Source organism: Cynara cardunculus (genome assembly GCF_001531365.2).
Source record: "Cynara cardunculus var. scolymus isolate 2C chromosome LG 11, CcrdV1, whole genome shotgun sequence".
Classification (NCBI taxonomy): Eukaryota; Viridiplantae; Streptophyta; class Magnoliopsida; order Asterales; family Asteraceae; genus Cynara; species Cynara cardunculus.
In genome coordinates, this window is record NC_037538.1 from 11,473,182 (window position 1) to 11,493,334 (window position 20,153).

General features: G+C 34.2%; 3 protein-coding genes across 3 annotated transcripts; 2 read left to right on the forward strand and 1 right to left on the reverse strand.

Moving 5' to 3' along the window:
* The first annotated feature begins 32 nt into the window (after positions 1 to 32).
* On the forward strand, positions 33 to 2,235 carry LOC112521250 (glutathione S-transferase T1-like). The gene is made up of 7 exons (XM_025129999.1): positions 33 to 242; positions 784 to 857; positions 1,110 to 1,170; positions 1,264 to 1,317; positions 1,416 to 1,495; positions 1,564 to 1,766; positions 1,864 to 2,235. The coding sequence occupies exons 1-7, from the start codon at positions 178 to 180 to the stop codon at positions 2,053 to 2,055; spliced, it is 729 nt and encodes a 242-aa protein (XP_024985767.1). The 5' UTR covers positions 33 to 177; the 3' UTR covers positions 2,056 to 2,235.
* Positions 2,236 to 6,868: 4,633 nt separating this feature from the next.
* Positions 6,869 to 10,020, forward strand: LOC112521627 (glutathione S-transferase T1-like). Its single transcript, XM_025130596.1, has 7 exons — positions 6,869 to 7,037; positions 7,541 to 7,614; positions 8,728 to 8,788; positions 8,924 to 8,977; positions 9,077 to 9,156; positions 9,309 to 9,511; positions 9,635 to 10,020. Exons 1-7 carry the CDS (start codon positions 6,973 to 6,975, stop codon positions 9,824 to 9,826), a joined length of 729 nt encoding a protein of 242 aa, XP_024986364.1. The 5' UTR covers positions 6,869 to 6,972; the 3' UTR covers positions 9,827 to 10,020.
* Positions 10,021 to 11,199: 1,179 nt separating this feature from the next.
* On the reverse strand, positions 11,200 to 16,664 carry LOC112521675 (probable copper-transporting ATPase HMA5). Its single transcript, XM_025130666.1, has 6 exons — positions 16,345 to 16,664; positions 14,117 to 15,508; positions 13,605 to 13,859; positions 13,237 to 13,359; positions 12,419 to 12,895; positions 11,200 to 11,715 (listed from the first exon to the last, which is right to left on the reverse strand). Exons 1-6 carry the CDS (start codon positions 16,657 to 16,659, stop codon positions 11,299 to 11,301), a joined length of 2,979 nt encoding a protein of 992 aa, XP_024986434.1. The 5' UTR covers positions 16,660 to 16,664; the 3' UTR covers positions 11,200 to 11,298.
* Positions 16,665 to 20,153: the final 3,489 nt, after the last annotated feature.

Consider the following 20,153-nt stretch of genomic DNA (forward strand, 5'->3'; position numbering starts at 1 on the left):
AAGTCATTAAACCATGGATGATGCGGGAAACATGACATCATCGCGTTCTTAATTGCAAAAGAGTCAAAGATCGTGTACTAAACTTTGCTTCTTCTTTTTTGGGATGGATCCAAATCAAAAGCTTCATCTTCAAATTTAGAACTCAGGAGATTTGATCCCTGTTCCAGAGAGAGAATCATGGCGCTGAAGGTATATGCCGATCGAATATCCCCACCATCTCGTGCAATTCTCATCTTCTGCAAGTAACTTATCTTCTTCTCCCTTTTTTGATAATTTACCAACTGATTTCTATTTACAAATGCCTTTCCTTCGACTTTCCAATTAAAGTTTTCCGATAAGACATGAATACTAGGGTTTCATTTTTTATCTGTGACTCCGTACAAGTGTTGAAGCAATTACTTGATTGCTTAGGTTTACTATCCACCTGTTTATCGTTAAATTAGGGTTCTTTTCTTGTAGAAATTGTAATTTGTTCTTCCAGTGTATGTTCTAGAGTTCCTTCCGTTAGTTGCAGTACATTTCTGCTAGAAAAAACCCCTTCTCATTAATTTGTGCAAATCGAATTGGGGTTTTCTTTCTTCCCTTAATTGGTTTCAATAATTTCTGTATATTAATGTGTATGCATATTTTGGTTTATAGGCGAGTGAATTGAGTTTGTTGTTAAATTGATTCTTAATCCAATTTAGTCTGGTATTTAATTTTCTCTTTGATCTGCAAGTAAATTTCTAGCTGCTGCTTGTCTAAATTTGTGTTTCTTATGGCTGTTTTGAATGTTATTTTCAGGGTAAATGGGATAGATTTCGAGGAAATCCAAGTAGAGATCTTGAAAAACCAGCAATACTCCCCTGAATATAAGGGTTTGTTTCCATCTGCATTGATTTTGTGTTGAATTGGCAAACGAAAATCTTTAAAAAACACGCCCCCCAATTAAAAAACACCCCTTTCCATCCATTGAAAAACCCTGGCAAACGAAAATTTTTACAATCTATACAGACAAATTAATCTACATGAACAATTTCATTGACACAAGACTTAATGGAAAACCAACCAAACAGTCCTTTAGACTGCTATTTGTTTTCAAGCATTTTCACCGATCTTGTTTTATGCAGCAATAAACCCATTGCATCAAGTTCCAGCAATAGCTGATGGACGGTTTAAGCTCTTCGAGAGGTTCTTTTTGTTTCGCATTCTAAAATAGTTCTAGAATCCTTTTTATGTTAACTTCCGTTTCACAATGTAAAAAAAATATGCTGTGCTTTGCAGTCATGCAATCCTTATCTACCTCTCTTGTGCATTTCCTGGAGTGGCTAATCACTGGTGAGTCGGTTTTCTTATCCTTCCATATCTGCATACGAACTCTAAACTTCATTAACACTGTTCTTGTTATAACATGGATACGTTTATTATATTCATAGGTATCCTGGTGATTTATTCAAAAGGGCTAAGATCCATTCCATCTTAGACTGGCATCATTCCAATTTACGTCGTGGTTCAGGTGGTTTTGGTGAAATTTGATAACTACTTGCTGAATGGTTTTAACATGTCATACATTTCTGCTTTCAGCTGGACTTAGTTTCAATACCATTGTGGCACCACTAAAAGGCCTTCCTTCATACGCTCAAGTTACCAAGGAATCTGAGCAGGTACTTGTAAGATCTTTGTCTAAATTAGAATTGTTTTGGCTAAAAGATGGACGATTTTTGCTTGGAAGCTCTCAACCATCGATAGCAGATCTCAGTTTAGTATGTGAAATCATGGAACTTGAGGTAATGACATAAAACTCGTCAAAAGATTCAGTCATGTTTTGTCGTACCTTCCATTTTATGGCTAATTCTGCATCAAAACACAACTTCATGCGTTCAGCTTCAGAGTGAGGAGGACGGCCATCGGATATTAGGTCCTTACAAGAAAGTTCTTCAATGGATGGAAGATACAAAGAGTGCAACTGCACCTCATTTTGATGAAGTTCACGGGGTCCTTTTTAAATCCCAGAAAGGAATTCGAGAGTGGATGGCAACACAATCTGGGAAAACCGAATTGAAGTCAAAGATGTGAGATCACACAGCGAGTTCCCTATTGGTATCACTATCATTTAATTATCTCGGTTCAAGGCTAAATTCGGTTTTATTTTTTTATAATTCAGCACATAATGTTCCATACGATCTCTATTGACTTGCGATAAACCACTTTCAAGATTATGCAATCATCGTTGCATTTTAATTAACTTATTTCATATATCGTCCGTTTCAAACATAAACACATCTTAGTCTTTGATCACTTGGTAGATCTACTTTTAGTTGGCGTCAACTTGGCAGGGACAGAGGCTCGCGTAGCATACCAGGTCGTCACAACTAGTGTGACACAGTATTCGGGTTGCATTGACGTTGACCAATAGACTTTAATGAGTTCAGTTCAGCAATGTGTAGCATTTAGGGTCGGGGCGGGGGGTCGATGATTACTAACTAGCCTAGACATGCAAAACCGAGTTAAGAATTTTAAACAATAAAATGAAAAGGACGAGCAAAGAGCATCAATCAACTAATCCTCTAGATTACGTATCATCGACTCATTCAAACCATTTCCTCAAGAGAAGCCAAATTGGCTAGAACATCCACACGCGTCAATGCTCCGTTCATTATAGAAACATGATTAGCCTTGAACACTCTATGATTAATCTCTATTAGCTAATCAAACCTAGTTTAATTGCCAACCACATCAACGTCAAACAAACACTAAGACTAACCGACAATCGAGCGCCGATTGTTTAAATTAGATTATACGATCTTATAACATCAACACTTAACATAAAAATGTCAACATAAATGTCAACTGTGTGTTGTGTGCTACTTAGATAAACTGAAAAACAATTTTGGACTTAAAAATTTATCTAGCGATTCAAAATTGAATCAGACATATCAAAGGATGTTACTCAAAATATCCATGTGAAGTGTCAACGAGACCATATGCCAACCATTTTTGTTTTTTTTTCTATAAACTTTTTTTTTTTCTATAAACTTTTTTTTTCTTTTAATTGTTGTAATACAAATAATCACAAACCACTTTAGTCTAGAAATTCGTAAATGGATAATTTTTTGTTATAAAGTATTTATCAAAAATGTATGACATGTTATTTGTTCATGATTTTCAAAGCATGTTAGTTATTCTTAGGGTGTTCATCGGTTGAAATCCAATAAATTTAGGTGTATCTGATTCAATCATTCAAAGGGTGTTTCTTTTTGTCATTCGGATCGTATCGGATCCTAACAATATTTTGATACCAATTCATTCGTATATTTTTTTAACATATTAAAAATGACTACATATATTCGATGGTAGTCGGATAATAATTGGACAGGTATCTAAATGATCATTGAATTAGATGGGTTTGATTTTATTGGACTATGGATTATCATCCATCAATAAAATAGATTCAATTTGAATACTGAAATATTAGATCCGATTAAGTTCAATTATAACTGAATATTCAATTATGATTAAACTATTTAAATTTCATCGGATGAGTTTTTACGGAATCTGTAAAAGAGTAAAGAGTTTAGCATGGAAAACGACACGACAAGTTGGATTTCATGATTAAATCCAAGGATGACGTCATCGTCAAAGACTTGAAGGCGGTGTACAAGTTCCAAGGTGGATAAGACGAAAGACTATGACAGTAGCAAGCAGATGAGGTGAAGCTGTTGAAGGTTATTGGTGAGGCCATGACCATCTACGATTCCATCACAGAAATCTTCGAGTGATTTAATTACACCTTAATTTATTTTACTGGATAAGATATATGTAACAATTTTCTTGGTAAACTCTTATCCGGATAAAAGTCGGCACCCTCACTTACCGAGTAAGACTGTTCATCTTTATCATTGTTCTTACCGAATAAGATTTTTGACCCTTGTCATGTTCATCCGGTGAAGAAAGTTACCCAGTAAGCACTTTCCGGATAAACGTTTAGTAAACGGCCTCTTAGAGAATTTTCAAGAGTTATGTTATAATTCTTTTGAAATAAAGTATTAAAAGTTTAAAAATCTTTAAGAAAATTACATCTATTTTTGACAGTTAATTTATTTTAGCAATTCTAGTATTGAAATATACAATATATTTGATAATATGTTATTTTTCTCTCTTAAATATTTTTTTTCAATATCTCTTATTAATGAAAAAGAATTAAAATATTATTTTTCTCTCTTACATAGAGTTTTAACGATTTATCTAAATTTAGATATTTTTATATTTTCTTTTTACTATTTTCCTTACAATATAGTATAGTTGTTGGAGCATAAAATTTTCTTAAATCACTGTTTCTATTATAGCATAGTTGTTACCAAAAAAGCTTTTACAAGAACTTTTTTTTTATGGGTCCTCTATTTATTTTCCCAATGTAATTGATAAGTTGAAAAAATGTTGGTGATTTTAGTGTGATTATGAATTATTTGAGATCGATTAGATAATAAGACAAACATTAGTGATTTAGGAGGTACATAATGCAAAATCACAATTGTTACATTTATCACCTTATACCGCTTAATGCGGTTGAGGGGATACACCGCAAGTGGTGGGTCCATGGGGGCAGCGCCCTTGATGGTGGTTTATCTAGGAATTTTAGTTTTAGGCGTTTTGTACAAAATTTTGAAGATTGAAAATCTTATTGAAATGGTTCTAAAACTTGGTGGAAAGATGTTTAAGTGTGGACCAAAGGCAGAGCTCTGAGTCCTCGTTTAGTTGTCTAAGTGCACTTAGCGACCAAAGCCTCTGATCCTTTTGGTTGAGAGTCGAGACTTCTTCTAAGATGTGGTACTCTTGACTCAAGATTCTCAGTCTTCACTTAGTTGTCAAGTGCACTTAGTGACTAGTGCCTTTGGACCTTTTAGTCGACACTGCTTTTAAGATGTGGTACTTATGACTCAAAGCATTTGATTCGGATTTATCTGTTTCCTAATCTTATTCATTAACGATTCTAACTGTTGTGTAGTTATATTTTTTTTATCGGTTAACAACCGTTAATCTCTTATATAAATATGTAAACGTGAATATGGGTGTATATAAGAACTCAATCTTACAACCTTTAATTTAGAGTTTCATTTGGATTATCCCAATACAGAGTTTGTTATACCAAAAGCTCAAATTTTTTATAATAGATTTGGTTCTTCTCTCAACTTTTATTGTTAGGATTTGGTCTCTGCTTTTAATCAATAAAATTTGGTGGCACAAATATATATATTTTCTCTATATAATTAGTCAAATAAATAAATAAAATTTGAACCTTAGATTTTTAGATGAATTATTTTTTTTTTCATATACATTACTTTCATGAAATTCTTTAACTTAAATAAAACATAATTTTGATAAATATTTTGTTTTATCTAATTGAAAATTAAAAAAAGTTTTAAAATTAAATACCCAAAAATATATTAAATAACAAGATATAAAAATATAAGTTTAATTAATTTAATAAAACTAACTAATATACAAAAGATATATTATAATGCTTACATAAGATATAAAAATACAAATTTAACTATCATATACATTAAAAATTGTTGGATATTTAGTTTTAATTTTTTAAATTTTTTCATCTGATTAAAACAATAATTATTGAATTTATATTTTATTTGAGCTAAAATATTTCATGAAAATAATGTTTCTAAAAAGATAAAGTAGGCAAAATCTGAACTTCAAATTTTATTTAATTATTTTGTTAATTATATTTAAAAAATATATGTTTGTGCCACCAACTTTTATTGATTAAATGGATGGATCGAAAGTGTAATGCCTTATAATTGTTATTGTGGAGAAGTTTTTATAAAAACTTAACATCTCATAGGTGTTTGAACAAGAACCTTGATTCTTACCATGATTTTTTGTGAAAAATGACATTTTACTTATTTTTTTAATTTTAATTATTGATATTATAAAGAATTAACTGGACCCACAAAAGAGAGGTTCTTATAAGAGCCACCATTATTGAATTCTTAATTTAATGAGATAGATTTGAGACCACAATTAGGGGTGTAAATGATACGAGACAACTCGCGAGCTATTCAAGATCGACTCGATATATTAACGAGCCGAGTCAAACTACCCAATACTCGACTCGAAAAGCTCATAGTCGATTATTTTATATATAATTAGTTTTAAAATATAATCAGTTCTTATGATAAAATTTATAAAATATAAATAATAAAATTGTTCTATATTTTTAGATTTTTTAACAAAATTATACATTTTTTAATTATAAAACTTAATCAATTATTTTTTTTATTAAAATTACAATTAAAAAAAGATAAAGAAAAACTACAAAAAAGGTTATTGAAATTGACCTGGAAGAGAGATGGTAAATGAAGAGAGAAACAATGTTATAAAAAAAAGAGGGACGTGAATGAAATTTCTAACTTTGTTTTTTTGATGATGAAATTTGAAGTTGATCCTTTAATTTTATAAAAACTAAAAGAACATCTTTAAGTTTTAAAATTTATAAGAGAAAAACCTTAAAATTTCATAAATTTCAATGAGTGGGATTGGTTCGAGTTCGAGTTTGAGAAATAGTTTTCGAGTTCGAGTTGAGCTTTGATTTTTACTACTTGAGTTTTCGAGTTTGAGCTTAAAAATTGAGTTTCGAGTTCAGGTCGAATATAGTAATACTCGAGCTCGACTCACATCATTTATACTCCTAACTTCAATAAATAAATAAAAAAGTACAATAAAGAAGTTCTTGTAACAACCTCCATTGAAGATGGTCCGAGATGATGATATTATATAGTAAAATCCTATTTAAAGAGAGGATAAAATATAAAAAATAAAAACAAAAGTGATAAATATTTTCCATTGTGTTCTTAAATCACGAAAAAGTCAAAGATCGTGGACTGAAGTTTTAGATTTTTTTTGATTTGGGTGGAACCAAACCAAATCAAAGCATCCTTCATCTTTCAGATTCGGGAAGATTTGATTTGAGAGACAAACATGGCGCTGAAGGTATATGTTGATCGAATGTCCCAACCATCTCGTGCAGTTCTCATCTTCTGCAAGTAAATCATCTTCTTCCCACCCCTCTTATTTTTCTATTTACAAATGCCTTTTCTTCGTCCTTCCAGTTACAATTTTCCGATTTTGGCTCTTCATCTGTGATTGACTACTACAAGTGTTGAACCAATTGCTTGATTGCTGAGGCTTACTATGCACCTGTTCATCGCTAAATTGGAGTTCCTTTCGTTAGTTCCAGTAACATTTCTACTAGAAAAAACCCCTTTTCGTTAATCTATGCATATTGACTGGGTTTTTCCAAACTTTTATCTTCTCTTTTGGCTTCCCTTTCATTGGTTTCAGTAATTTCTGTAGTTGTACTTCAGTTTTCGTAAATTAATGTGTATGCATATATTGGTTCATGGGTGAGTGAATTGGGTTTGTTGTTAAATTGATTCTTAATCCAATTAACTGTTGTAATTACATTTTTTTTTATCTGCAAGTGAGTTTCTAGCTGATGCTTATCTAAATTTGTATTTCTTATGGCTGTTTTGGATGTTTTTTTCAGGGTAAATGGGATAGATTTCGAGGAGATCCGAGTAGATATCTTGAAAAACCAGCAATACTCCCCTGAATATAAGGGTTTGTTTGCTACCATCTGCTTTGATTTTGTGTTGAATTATGCATACATAGTTACAATTTTTTAGGCTTTCACAATTCACGTGCTATATGTTTTGAAGCAAATTGCTTGGTTGGTTCTTGGTTATGCTTTTTCTTTATTGCAATCAAGATGATGTGCATTGAAAACCCTTTGTTAATCTTCAATATTTGTACTTAAAATGGGAGTTTCTTGTATCTTTGATGATCCTACATGAGAAATAAGTCTAGCTTATAATAGTTTTGATTCATTGAAGTAGTTTGTATCAGTATAAGTAATTGAGGAATCTGAGGAGACTTCTCGTAGAACATCAATTCATTATTCTGCAATCCTTGGTCGGATCTACTATAGTTACAAGCACGAAATTATAAAATTGTTTCATATTCTTGCAACTTAAACACGGAGAATGATAGGTTGATGATTGTGCACCAAGATGGTTTTGCAATAATTGTGGGGAGGATTCTTTCTTTTCCTTTGCGTTTTGCAAGAGGTTGTTTCCTTGACCCGAATCCTTTACCTGAGATTGGAAGCCATTGGAGAAAAGCATTTTCGATATCGGAATTGTAGGAATCGTTCATGTACAGAAGGGGAAAACAGCAAACAATATATACCTAACATAACTATGAACTAACGACAAGAATGGTTCCTAAACTATACATATTTACATGGTGGGAGATTTGAATAGGGAGGCTACATACCTACAGAAGGTAAGAACGGAAGGTTCATATGTGAATCATTTGAAAAAAATCCATTTGAAGGTGCATATGTGAACCCATATGAAAAATCTGTAACGTCAGTTCACATATGCATCTTCAAATATCTTTTTTCGGATTTTTTCAACGATTCACTTATGAACCTTCCCTTTACCTTTTCACGATACTTAGCCTTCTTATTTGAACCGGCCTCTACATAATTATATAGCTAACATAAATGAATAGAGAAACATGAAGGATTTAAACGTTATACAGTACCTTTAAAAAATAAGACAAAAGAAACTGTCTTTTGGTGTAAAGTTCAAATCAAGTTCCATATTTACCCGCATGTTCTTTGAAATTTGAATTATACATGTTGATCATGACTGATCTTGTTTTATGCAGCGATAAATCCTATGTATCAAGTTCCAGCAATAGCTGATGGACGGTTTAAGCTCTTTGAGAGGTTCTTTCTGTTTCTTGTTCTAAAATCCTTTTTATGTACGGATTCATTTGGTCATAGCTAATGATCTAAGCACATTTTCTTCGGTTTATGTTACTCCCCGTTGTATGATGTTAAAAAAAATGTTGTGCTTTGCAGTCATGCAATTCTTATCTACATCTCTTGTGCATTTCCGGGTGTGGCTAGTCACTGGTGAGTCGGTTTTCTTCTCCTTCCATGTCTGCATACGAATGCTAAACCTCATTTAACACCGTTCTCCTTGTAACATGGATATGTTTATTATATTTATAGGTATCCTAGTGATTTATCCAAAAGAGCTAAGATCCATTCCGTCTTAGACTGGCATCATTCCAATTTACGCCGTGGTGCAGGTGATAACTAGTTTTTGTTCTTTGAATTGTTGGCTTGTTTTGTGGAAACAAGAATAAGTCATTACGTTAATTTTTCCATTTATTAGTGAAATTTGACAAGCACTTTCTGAATGCTTTTATTTTAGTGATCGTTTTGTACTTTCTGCTTTCAGCTGGACTTGTTTTCAACACTCTCCTGGCACCGATAAAAGGCCTCCCTTTAAATCCCCAAGCTGCCAAGGAATCCGAGCAGATACTCATAAGATCTTTGTCAAAATTAGAAAATTTTTGGCTAAAAGACGGACGATTTTTGGTTGGAAGCTCTCAACCATCAATAGCAGATCTCAGCTTAGTATGTGAACTCATGCAACTTGAGGTAACGATATAGAACTCATCATGTTATGTGCCGGTTTCTTTATCAAAAGATTCAATCATGTGCTGTCGTGTCTTCAACTTTTCTGCTAATTCTGTATCAAAACACAAAATTTCGTGTGTTCAGCTTCTTAGTGAAGAAGATCGGCATCGGATATTAAGTCCTTACAAGAAAGTTCTTCAATGGATGGAAGATACAAAGAGTGCAACTGCACCTCATTTTGATGAAGTTCACAGGGTTCTCTTTAAAGCCCAGAAAGGAATCCGAGAGCGCATGCCAACACAATCTGGGAAACCCGAATTGAAGTCGAAGATGTGAGATCATAGCGATTAGTTCGATATCTATATCATGGTCGTTTTGTTCTTTCTGTTCAAGACTAAATTCTGTTTGATTTCTGTATAATTCAGCATGTAATGTTGCTACATAATCTCTCCCCCTTAACTTGTGATGAACCATTTTCAAGATTATGTAATCATCGTTACATTTTAATGAACTTATTTCATTTATCGTCACATATGTAGATATATTTAGAGTTTTAACTTGACATGGGTAATTTAGTAATGAACCAATCTTATCTTATTACCCGTATTTTTGTTCCATCTATTTTGACGGTTTTTATCTTCACTCTGGTCATGTCCTATCTTAGCCGATTGTCGTGTCAAGCGTGAGACAACAAATTTCTATATTGTCCTGTTTTGTCCTCTCACCAAATTTATGGATCAAAATCAACATTTACTGATTTAATTATTAATATTTAATAATAAAAAAAAAGAACTTTGCCCAAACATATATTCCATCTCATGACATAACCCAAATAAAATATATATAGAAGTTGGTTATTATATAACCCTTGACATTTATGCAACCAATACAACCCAATCTCAACCGTCCATTTCATTTGATTAATATGTGATTTCATAGAAGTTTTGATTGTTTCCTAATATAAAGTATTGATCATAATTAATGAACCGTATACATCTTCCATAAATATTCAAATCATAATAAATGAACTCTCATCATTTTCATAAATATCTCAATTTATTGGGTTGCATTGGTTGTACAAATGCGACGGATTGTATTTGAAACAAACTCAATATATATATATATATATATATATATATATATAGAGAGAGAGAGAGAGAGAGAGAGAGATGAGCGTTCAAATAAAAACCACCCAATTTGTACAAACCGTGAAAACCACATTCAACCAATTATAATTTTTCATTTTGTTAATTTTTTTGTAATTATGAAAAGTTGATTAACCATTTTTATTGTGAAAAGTGTTAATCATGAATATTATCGTCTTCATTATTTTAATTTTAGAGAAATATATAAAACAGTTTCACTAAAATTTCATAACCATATATGAAAAAAATTCATCAAAAAAAGTATTATATGAAACAATTTCACAAGATTAACAATTTCATAAAAAAAATTCATAAGATTAAACAATGAAATCGACGTATGAGGGTGATTTGTATAAATGAGGGTGATTTTCATTTGATCGCTCCTATATATATATATATGTAAGTATATGTATGTATATGTATGTATGTATGTATATGTAAGTATATGTATGTATGTATGTATGTATGTATGTATGTACGTACGATGGTTTTGGATGATGTCTTTCAAGTTGTATTAGTTTAAATCAAAAACAACCTTAATAACATTAGGCTTTGTACATGTAACTACACAAAACTACTTTTATTACATATGCACAAAACTACACAAAACATGCTCATTTGCCACATTAAAACCACTTCTGTTTACCTTATATTTACAATCATTCAAGCGGTTGCTATTCCTTGTATCTCCAATGTCTCCAGAATTTTGGGCCTTTTGTAATTCTTCAGTAACAGCGAGCAACAAACGACGCTCACTGACGAGGCGGCCATGGCAGCTCCGGCAACCCATGGTGGCAGCCGGAATCCAGTGAATGGGAAAAGAATGCCAGCAGCAATTGGAATGCCTAGAAGGTTGTAACCCAAAGCCCAAATGTAGTTCAGACGGATTCGGGTGAATGTTTTTCTTGATAGATCAATGGCTGTGATCACATCTTCTAGATTGCTTTTCATCAGGACTATATCGGCTGCTTCGATGGCTATGTCTGTGCCAGCACCTATAGCCATTCCAACATCTGCAGCGACTAGTGCTGGTGAGTCGTTGATCCCGTCTCCTACCATTGCCACTACAAGCCCTGATGCCTGAATCATTTACAGAGTTTGGTTCAACTATTCATGTTTAAGACTCTAGAAAAGCATAAACTAACACAATACTACATCTGTTCCAGAAAGATATACAGATTTGACTTTTTAAGTTGGACTACTTTTCAGCTTCAAGAAATGGATTCTTTAGTTTTTCGATTAAAAAAGGATTCACTAGAACAATGTCACCTTTATAGGATGTCAAATATGTAAGCATAGACTGCATTATTCGACTTCAGTTTACATGACCAAATAATCGTTCGTAAAAATGTTACAATAAGTTGATAGGACGTTTTTAGCATCCTAACAAGTTTCTTAGGACACTTTTGAAATTAAGTGTTCCGTTAGCTTTTCTACATGACACTATGAAAAGCGTCATATTAACACATCTTAATATGACACATTTTCAAATAATGTCATTTAAAAATACTAATACGATGCTTTATTTGAAAAGTGTCCTAAAAGAACTTGTTACGTTGTCCAAACTATTCTATCAACTTGTTTGGTCCTTAAACATAAAGTCATAAAACAGCCTATAGGATATTTAGACATATTTGACGTTCTAAAAAGCCAATTTTATTGTAGTGATTGCCAATTTAGAATTCAAATCGAACACTGCAACCAGAAAAGCATTGATCTTCAAAGCAGAAATTCACCTAGTTTTGGAATTGCAATATGCTCAAAAGCGCATTGGAAATTATACCTGTAGTTCCTTCACTTTCTCTGCTTTGTGCTCCGGTTTGGCTTCGGCAATGACATCATCAATTCCAACTTCCTTTGCAATGGAGTTTGCAGTTCCCCAATTGTCTCCGGTAACCACTATACTTTTGACTTTCATGGACTTGAGTATAGAGACGACTTCACGAGCACCGGGCTTTAATGGATCAGATATGGCAAGAACTCCAGTCAGTTTCCCATCTATAGACACAAGAATTCCAGTCCGGGCCAACCCTTCGATTTCTGTAAGCATTTCTTCAGCATCAATGGAGATATCAATTTTTTTCTTTAACATCAAGCTCTTGTTTCCCACGATTATTTCTTTGTTCTGAACAATGGCCTTCACACCATGGCCGGTTATGGATTCAAAGTTTTGTGCTTCTGCCCAAACAGGGTTCTCTTCGTCTCTAAATTTCTTGGCATATTCTACAATAGCCTTGGCTAAAGGATGTTCACTGTTCACCTACAACAAAAATATCAGGATGACCATGTAACATAATCTTTGGACTACGAAGGATATTCGCTTCTGTTAGGATATATGGAAACCCTTTGAATCTCAATATAAAAGAGCTCTTATAAAGAGAGGGAAAGTCCCAACATATATACAAGTTTTGATGATCGTGTCTAGCAATATGGGACTCGAACAGTTCTAGACTCAGAAAAATGCTACCATATAAGAACTAAGGGGTTCATCTCCTAGAAAATATATTAAACAAAAAGACAAATGCTATATGGACCATACATTATAAATGCCAAAAATATGGCAGATAATAACTAAATTGCCTTCATTACACAAAGGTGTACCTCAGCTGCAGCAATCAATCCATAGAATTCCCTGAGGACCATATTCTTCAAGAGTCTCGTGTTAACAACCAATGGCTTGCCGATTGTAAGAGTCCCAGTCTTATCAAAGACGATGCAATTCACCTGCATAATTTAGTCCAACACAATCAGACAAACTTTGAGGTTTCCTAGGTGCATTTGGTTGGTGGGAAGGGACAGACAGTACAAAAATTAGTTGTCCCACTTTTGGCACAACATTAGACTGGTACAGGACCTCAGCAGAACAAAAATGCATTTTTTTTTCTGTCACACAAACTGGTTTTCCTCCCTTTCTCTCTGTTTTGACAGTTGGAAATCAAGGATATTGGAAAATAAAATGAATAATTGACCTTATGTGCACTTTCTAGTGCTTGGCCTCCTTTTATAAGAACGCCTTGAGAAGCCCCAACTCCGGTACCAACCATTACAGCTGTTGGAGTTGCCAAGCCTAACACACACGGGCATGCTATGACCATAACAGAGATTCCAAACTGGAGAGCAAGCTGAAAGCTATCCATGGAAGAAGGTATCCAAGACTTCGGGTAGCCATCAAACTTTCCAGCAACAAACCAGGCAAGCCAAGTGGAAAGGGAAAGAGCGATAACCTGCAGTAAATACCCAATAAAGACACATACCATCAGTATATCAGTTGGGAATCTCTCACCTTTTGCATGGGTCCTTTGGTTAAATGACCTTCTGACAAGGTTTTTTAAATCCATAACTTTGAGAATGCCACTACCAAAAACAAGAATGCCTAAAAACATATTAGAAGGTTATGAATTTAAAAGATCACTTGTTAGGAGGTCATTTAGCTAAATACCCCCTTTGCATGTGACATGGAAATATAGAATCATAAACCAACCAGTGGCACAAAGAATTTGGAGATGCGATCAGCCAATTTCTGAACTGGAGCTTTAGCCATCTGTGCAGATTCAACAAGTTGAACTATTTGTGAAAGAGCACTTTCTGATCCCAAACGTGTCGCCTTAATGTGCAAAACCCCATTCTCGTTCACCGTTCCCCCAATCACAGGGTCACCCTTCCTCTTGGCCACTGGTCGAGCTTCTCCAGTGATCATGCTCTCATTTACATGGCTTTGTCCCCAAGTAACAAAACCATCCGAAGCTACCTTAGCACCAGGAATGATTTTTATCACATCGTTCCTTTGAATCAACCTACTATCTATCTCTTCTTCATTTATAACATTCCCTTCACTATCAAAACTCAGAAGTGTTGCTGTATCGGGAGTCAAGTCCATAAGCTTCGCAATAGCCTCAGATGTCTTTCCCTTTGCCATAACCTCTAAATACTTCCCAAGAAGAATAAATGAAATGAGCATTGCACTTGTCTCAAAGAAGTCAGTAGCCTCAAAATGTGGTGAAGCAGCAGCTCTTAACACAGAGTAAACTGAATAGAAGTAGGCTGCATTTGTTCCTAAGGCAATCAGAACATCCATATTTGCAGAACCATGGCGCAATGATTTGTAGGAACCAGTGTAGAACCTACGGCCAATAAAAAACTGAACTGGAGTAGATAATATCCATCTTACAAGATGGCCTACAGTCATCATATTGACGATCTTGGAATCCAGAATGTGTTTGAGTCCAGGTATATACATAAACACCATGGAGGTTAAGAACACTGGAACGGTGAAAACCAAACTCCACATAAAAGATCTGTAATACTGCTCGATTTCTTCTTGTCTATGAGAATCTCTCCCTCCTCCTTTAGGAAATATCTTGGCCTTGAACCGCCCGGATCCGGTTGATTCGATCACTTGAATGAAATTTCTAGGGCCTGTCAAATCTGCTTTGTAAGAAAGGGAACACTTTCTGAGGTTCGTATCGATTTCAATTTTTTCAACCCCAGGAAGTGCTTGAAGAGATTTCTCAATCATCCTCATGGAACCATCAGTCCATGGTCCATCAATTTGTAAGTGTATTTTGCTCCTGTCTTCCCCTGTGCTGATCAATATGGCTTCAAATCCAGTGTTTTCTATGGTCTCCAAGAGCTGGCCATGGCTCACAATCATAGGATCGTAGAGGACTTCGGCTTCTTCAGTTGCTAATGCAACTTGGGCTCTGTGTACTCCATGTACAGCCCTCAAAGCAGACTCCACCGTACTAGAACAAGAAGTGCAAGTCATTCCTTTGATGAGCATTCGACATATTTGAGTAGACTTTTCATTTGTCTCCTCCATAATGAGTGTAGCCTCAAACCCAACATCTTCAATGGTTTCACGAATAGTCTCCTCCTACAAACAACAATATGAAAAAAGACCATAAAGCTTTGGTGCAATGATGAATCAACCAGCAAATAAAGGCTAGTCCTTGGGATCCTCCCTATAGGACTCTAGTCCGAGTCTCCACAGGGCCCAGGGGATTTTCTCCGGCTGTTGCCCTCAGGGCCCAATGGATTAGTCAAGGTGTGCAGGCTGGCCCGGACACCCAGGGTACCAAAAAATCATGAATCAACGATTTGAAGCGAAAGGACTTACAAATCTCATCCCATATTTACTACAAGTTCATAAAAATGTACTACTTATTAGATTGACATCTTGTACTTGATGTTCTAGCTTGTATCCCCTTCTTCAAATCCATACAATTAAATCCAAATTGTAACTTTTACCAAGAGCATGACTTATTTTCTAAACTATTCATTCAGAAACAGAGAAATTGTACAGAAAGATCAACAGCATCAAGGAGTGTCTGATTCTAACGATTGACTGATAAACATATATGTATTTTTGCTTGAATACTTCACAATTTTGGTGGAACGTCTCAAATGAAATTGTGCAATTTTCATGAGAGTATGAGCTAAATTTTGTCACTATTATAATCCCAACGCACAACTACAAAAGAATAACAATTGCTTACTAGTATTTCACAACAATAAAAGGTAATTCCAACAATCTGAAACAGATATACAAATTAGCAGGAAAACTAACTATTATTCTCAGATGTTCAGTAATCAAATCTGAGAAAAATGGTAGGAAGCGATTACTGTGCGGAATTCACGTAGCTCATGCAGATCAGGCAGTTCAACTGATTTTTTCACTACAATCTATTACCAGGAAACGATGAAACTTACATCGACGTAGCTAGGATAAAACATGACCTGAGCTCGATTGTTCAACACGTCCACAACAGCCTCTTTGATTCCCGGCAACCGCTTCACCGCCTTCTCCACCGATCCGGCACAAGCCGAACAAGTCATTCCGGTGACCGACAAGAGAACCCTAGATTCCAGTCTTTCCATATTACCCTCCACATCAGATTCAGACGACACCCCCTTTGGGTACTTGGGCATAGACGGATAGTGTGGCCTCGGTGACAACCCTCGGGAGTAGCCGTCACCGGCACCGGTTCCACGTATGCACGTCAATGATAGAAACTTGGTAGCCATTTCAGCTTAATCTTTACTCGAATTCGAAATTTTTGGTTCAATTCCTTTGGTGTAAAGCAGATGGATTTATAAAAGGTTTGAACTGTGACGGTGATTGCGTATGCACTGATCCATGTGAACTCCGATTCCCACCCGTTTTTTCGCGGGTTTTCATATGAATTTGACTTTTCCTTTTATTTATTTATTTCCTAATTACGTATTTTGATTTGTTTTACCCTCCAAGATTGATTTTCTAATAAGGAAAATGAAATGTCATCCATTAAAAAAAACAGCGTAAGGGATCGTTTACGTAAATGATTATTCGGATAAGAGTCGTCATTTTCACTTACCAGATCAGACTCTCCATTCTTATCAGTAAGATTATTAACTCTTGTCATGTTCATCCGGTAATAAAATTTACGGGTAAGCGTGTAAAAGGTTTTGATTTTTGTAAAATTAAGATTTTCATCTTTATAATTAATTTATTGTTATTTTTTCTATAATTTATAATATATTGTTGTTTTGGTCCATATGATTTATATATATATATATATATATATATATATTTTTGGTCCATTATACATGTTACGTTGAATAAATTAAATAACAATTTATTTTATATTTGTCACATTTTTAAATAATTTATGCGGAATAAACTGTATTTATAATTTCTTTGACTTTTAGATGCTAAATTACCAAATAATAAGATGCAAAAGTGACATCGGTTGGAGAAATGATGTAATTTTAAATAATTAAAAATTCCAATAAAGTGATTAATTAATGGAAGTTGTTGGTGATATATATTTAGATAGTGGACCATATAGCTTTACTTGGACGAAAATATTGCCTTACACGGTTTGAAAAGACAATTGTACCCTTTTCAGGTGGTGGTAACAAATGTATTATTTTATATACTGTTATATGGTTTCGAGATATATCGTACGTTTGTACACTCTTATGTAATGTTTTATGCACTTATTTACCGTTTTCATATCGTTAATATCTTATCATTTTGTTATAAGTTGTAGTAATTGCACAACATATCATTAATGGCTTTCTGGTGCTTGTACCATATTACAAACAATTTCAAACCATATCGTTACTTTTTCTTTTATCATATTATACTTTTTAAACTGAAAATAGATTACAGACAAAACGATAAAATCAATGGTCGGTGGTGCTAGTGATAATAGTCAGTAGAGGTTGGTGACGGTGGTGGTTTTTACCCTTTTGGTTCATTTAATGTAGTCTTGACGATTGTTACTCATTTTAGTTATAGATTTATTATTCTATACTATTGTTTATGAAATTATTATTGTAATCAATAACTTCTAAAAGTAAAAGTGCTCCAAGGGAAATCTATCATGCTGACAACTAATGAAACTTAAATAATTTAACGACTCTCATAACTAAAATTACTAAAACAATACTGAAATAAACTTGTTATTTGTTAAAGTTGAACTGATAAATTAAGTCATGACTTGAACAATTCTATCACGGCATTGTTTTAAATCTCATACTTACACATTATTAACAATTTTTTAAAGATCGTTTTTTTTATTAACCTGGATATCCAACCGCTATGTGAGCCGACTAATACCAGGATGACTATCTGCTTTACGAATAGCTCGGAGTCACCGCATTTGAACCTCCGTGCCACAAGTGGATTTTTATTTCTTCTTGAATTTGAACCTGGGACCTGCAGATACTTTTGACTTTTGGAGTAAATCTCAAATCAATCAGACACCACCCTTGTTATTATAGAAAGAAAGGTAAGTTCTTACATATCATTTGATATATTACTAAAAAAATGTCAATAAACAAATCAATAAATTTTAAACTATAATTTGAGCGAATAATTGAGTACTGATAAACTCAACCGGTCCTACACGACATCCAGTCTTCAAGGAATCCAACAACTTTTCAAGCAGATGTCTTTTTATCTCTTGAACCAACTGAGTTACATTTAATATCACTTATCGTATATTCTGAAAATATTATACATATAAAAGAATTCCCAAGATTTTGAGGAAAAATTTGTTATGTTATGTTATTTATTTATTTTAATACTCTACTACGACCCACCAAAATCAAATTTTTTTTTTTTTTTTGATTTTTAACATTTTATAGGTGGAAATGGAATACGTGGTACTTTATAACCAGATTAGAGTCCTAGTTGAACAAGTAAGCCCAATTAGAGGCCAAGACCAACAAGTAAGCCCAAATTAGAGTCCTAGTTGAACAAGTAAGCCCAATTAGAGGCCAAGACCAACAAGTAAGCCCAAATTAGAGGCCAAGTCCAACAACCCAACCTAGATTCTAGCCAAAAATCGATGTTGGACTGGGCCGAACCCAAATTGGTCTCGGTCCTTGATTTCCATTTTATAACCTGTTAGGCTGTTACGGTCTCGGTCCTGGTCCCGGTTCCGACTAAAAACCCATGGTCCGGTCTCCATATTTTGTAACCGGTCCTAGGACGGGTCCAAACCAGTCATAGTTCTTTATTCCGAAAATATCAATTTTAAACATAAAAAACATATTTGAATTTTTTTTGGACAATATCTTATTGAAATACATTAGGGAGCGTTTAGTTCGTCAGGATCCGTTGGAATCTGGTGGAATTGGAATAGTCAATTCTGGTTGACCAAATTTCATTCCAACGTTTGGTTACCCATGGAATGGAATTGAATTCCAAACATTATCTCATTTGAGGATTTCATCATTTCTTTCTTAAACTGATGGAATTGAATCCATTTCATCCAAAAATGTGAAAATGACAAAAATACCCTCATGATGCTTCCAGTTTCATCATCGATCGATTATTGCTTAGCTTCCAATTTCTGCTTATGATGCTCGCCTTCCAAACTCTCGATTCAAAATCAAACACCAAAATCAAACCTAATGTAAACGCAAACCCCAAAATCAAACCCAAATTAAGCACTATTTATATTCTGGACCAAAACCCATCTTCAAAATCCAAGCTTTTGTTACAACAATGGTGAACCCAGAACATTGACGAAAAAGGGGTTCAGGTTGTGCAGGTTTCGGATTTGGTCATAGAACAACAAAGAGTGAGACGAGACGAGGAGGCGAGCAGTAGACCTGAATCAAGAAACCCAACGAGTAGCATATGTGAATCGAGAGACAATGAAGGATAATCCTGTAATGTGGCGGAAAATGATACAGTGAAGACCTGGAAGATAAACGATTACAGGCACACTCCTGTCACGAATGCCATAGAACTTTGCAAAGGAGAATGTCTTTCGTTGTTCCATCTGCTTGAAGTTTGTTCAATAGACTGAAATTTGGTTGTTAGGGCTGAAATAATTCAAATGCGATTAAGGGGGTGAAAAGGGAGACCAAAAATCGAGGACCAAACCTTATTCGGCCCGCATGGGTTCTATTTTCCTGACCAACACATGGCATAATATCAAAGAAAGAGTATTTTTGTTTTTTTTCATCATTCCATTTTAATTCTGTTGCAAACCAAACAAACAGATTCCAATTAATTAGAC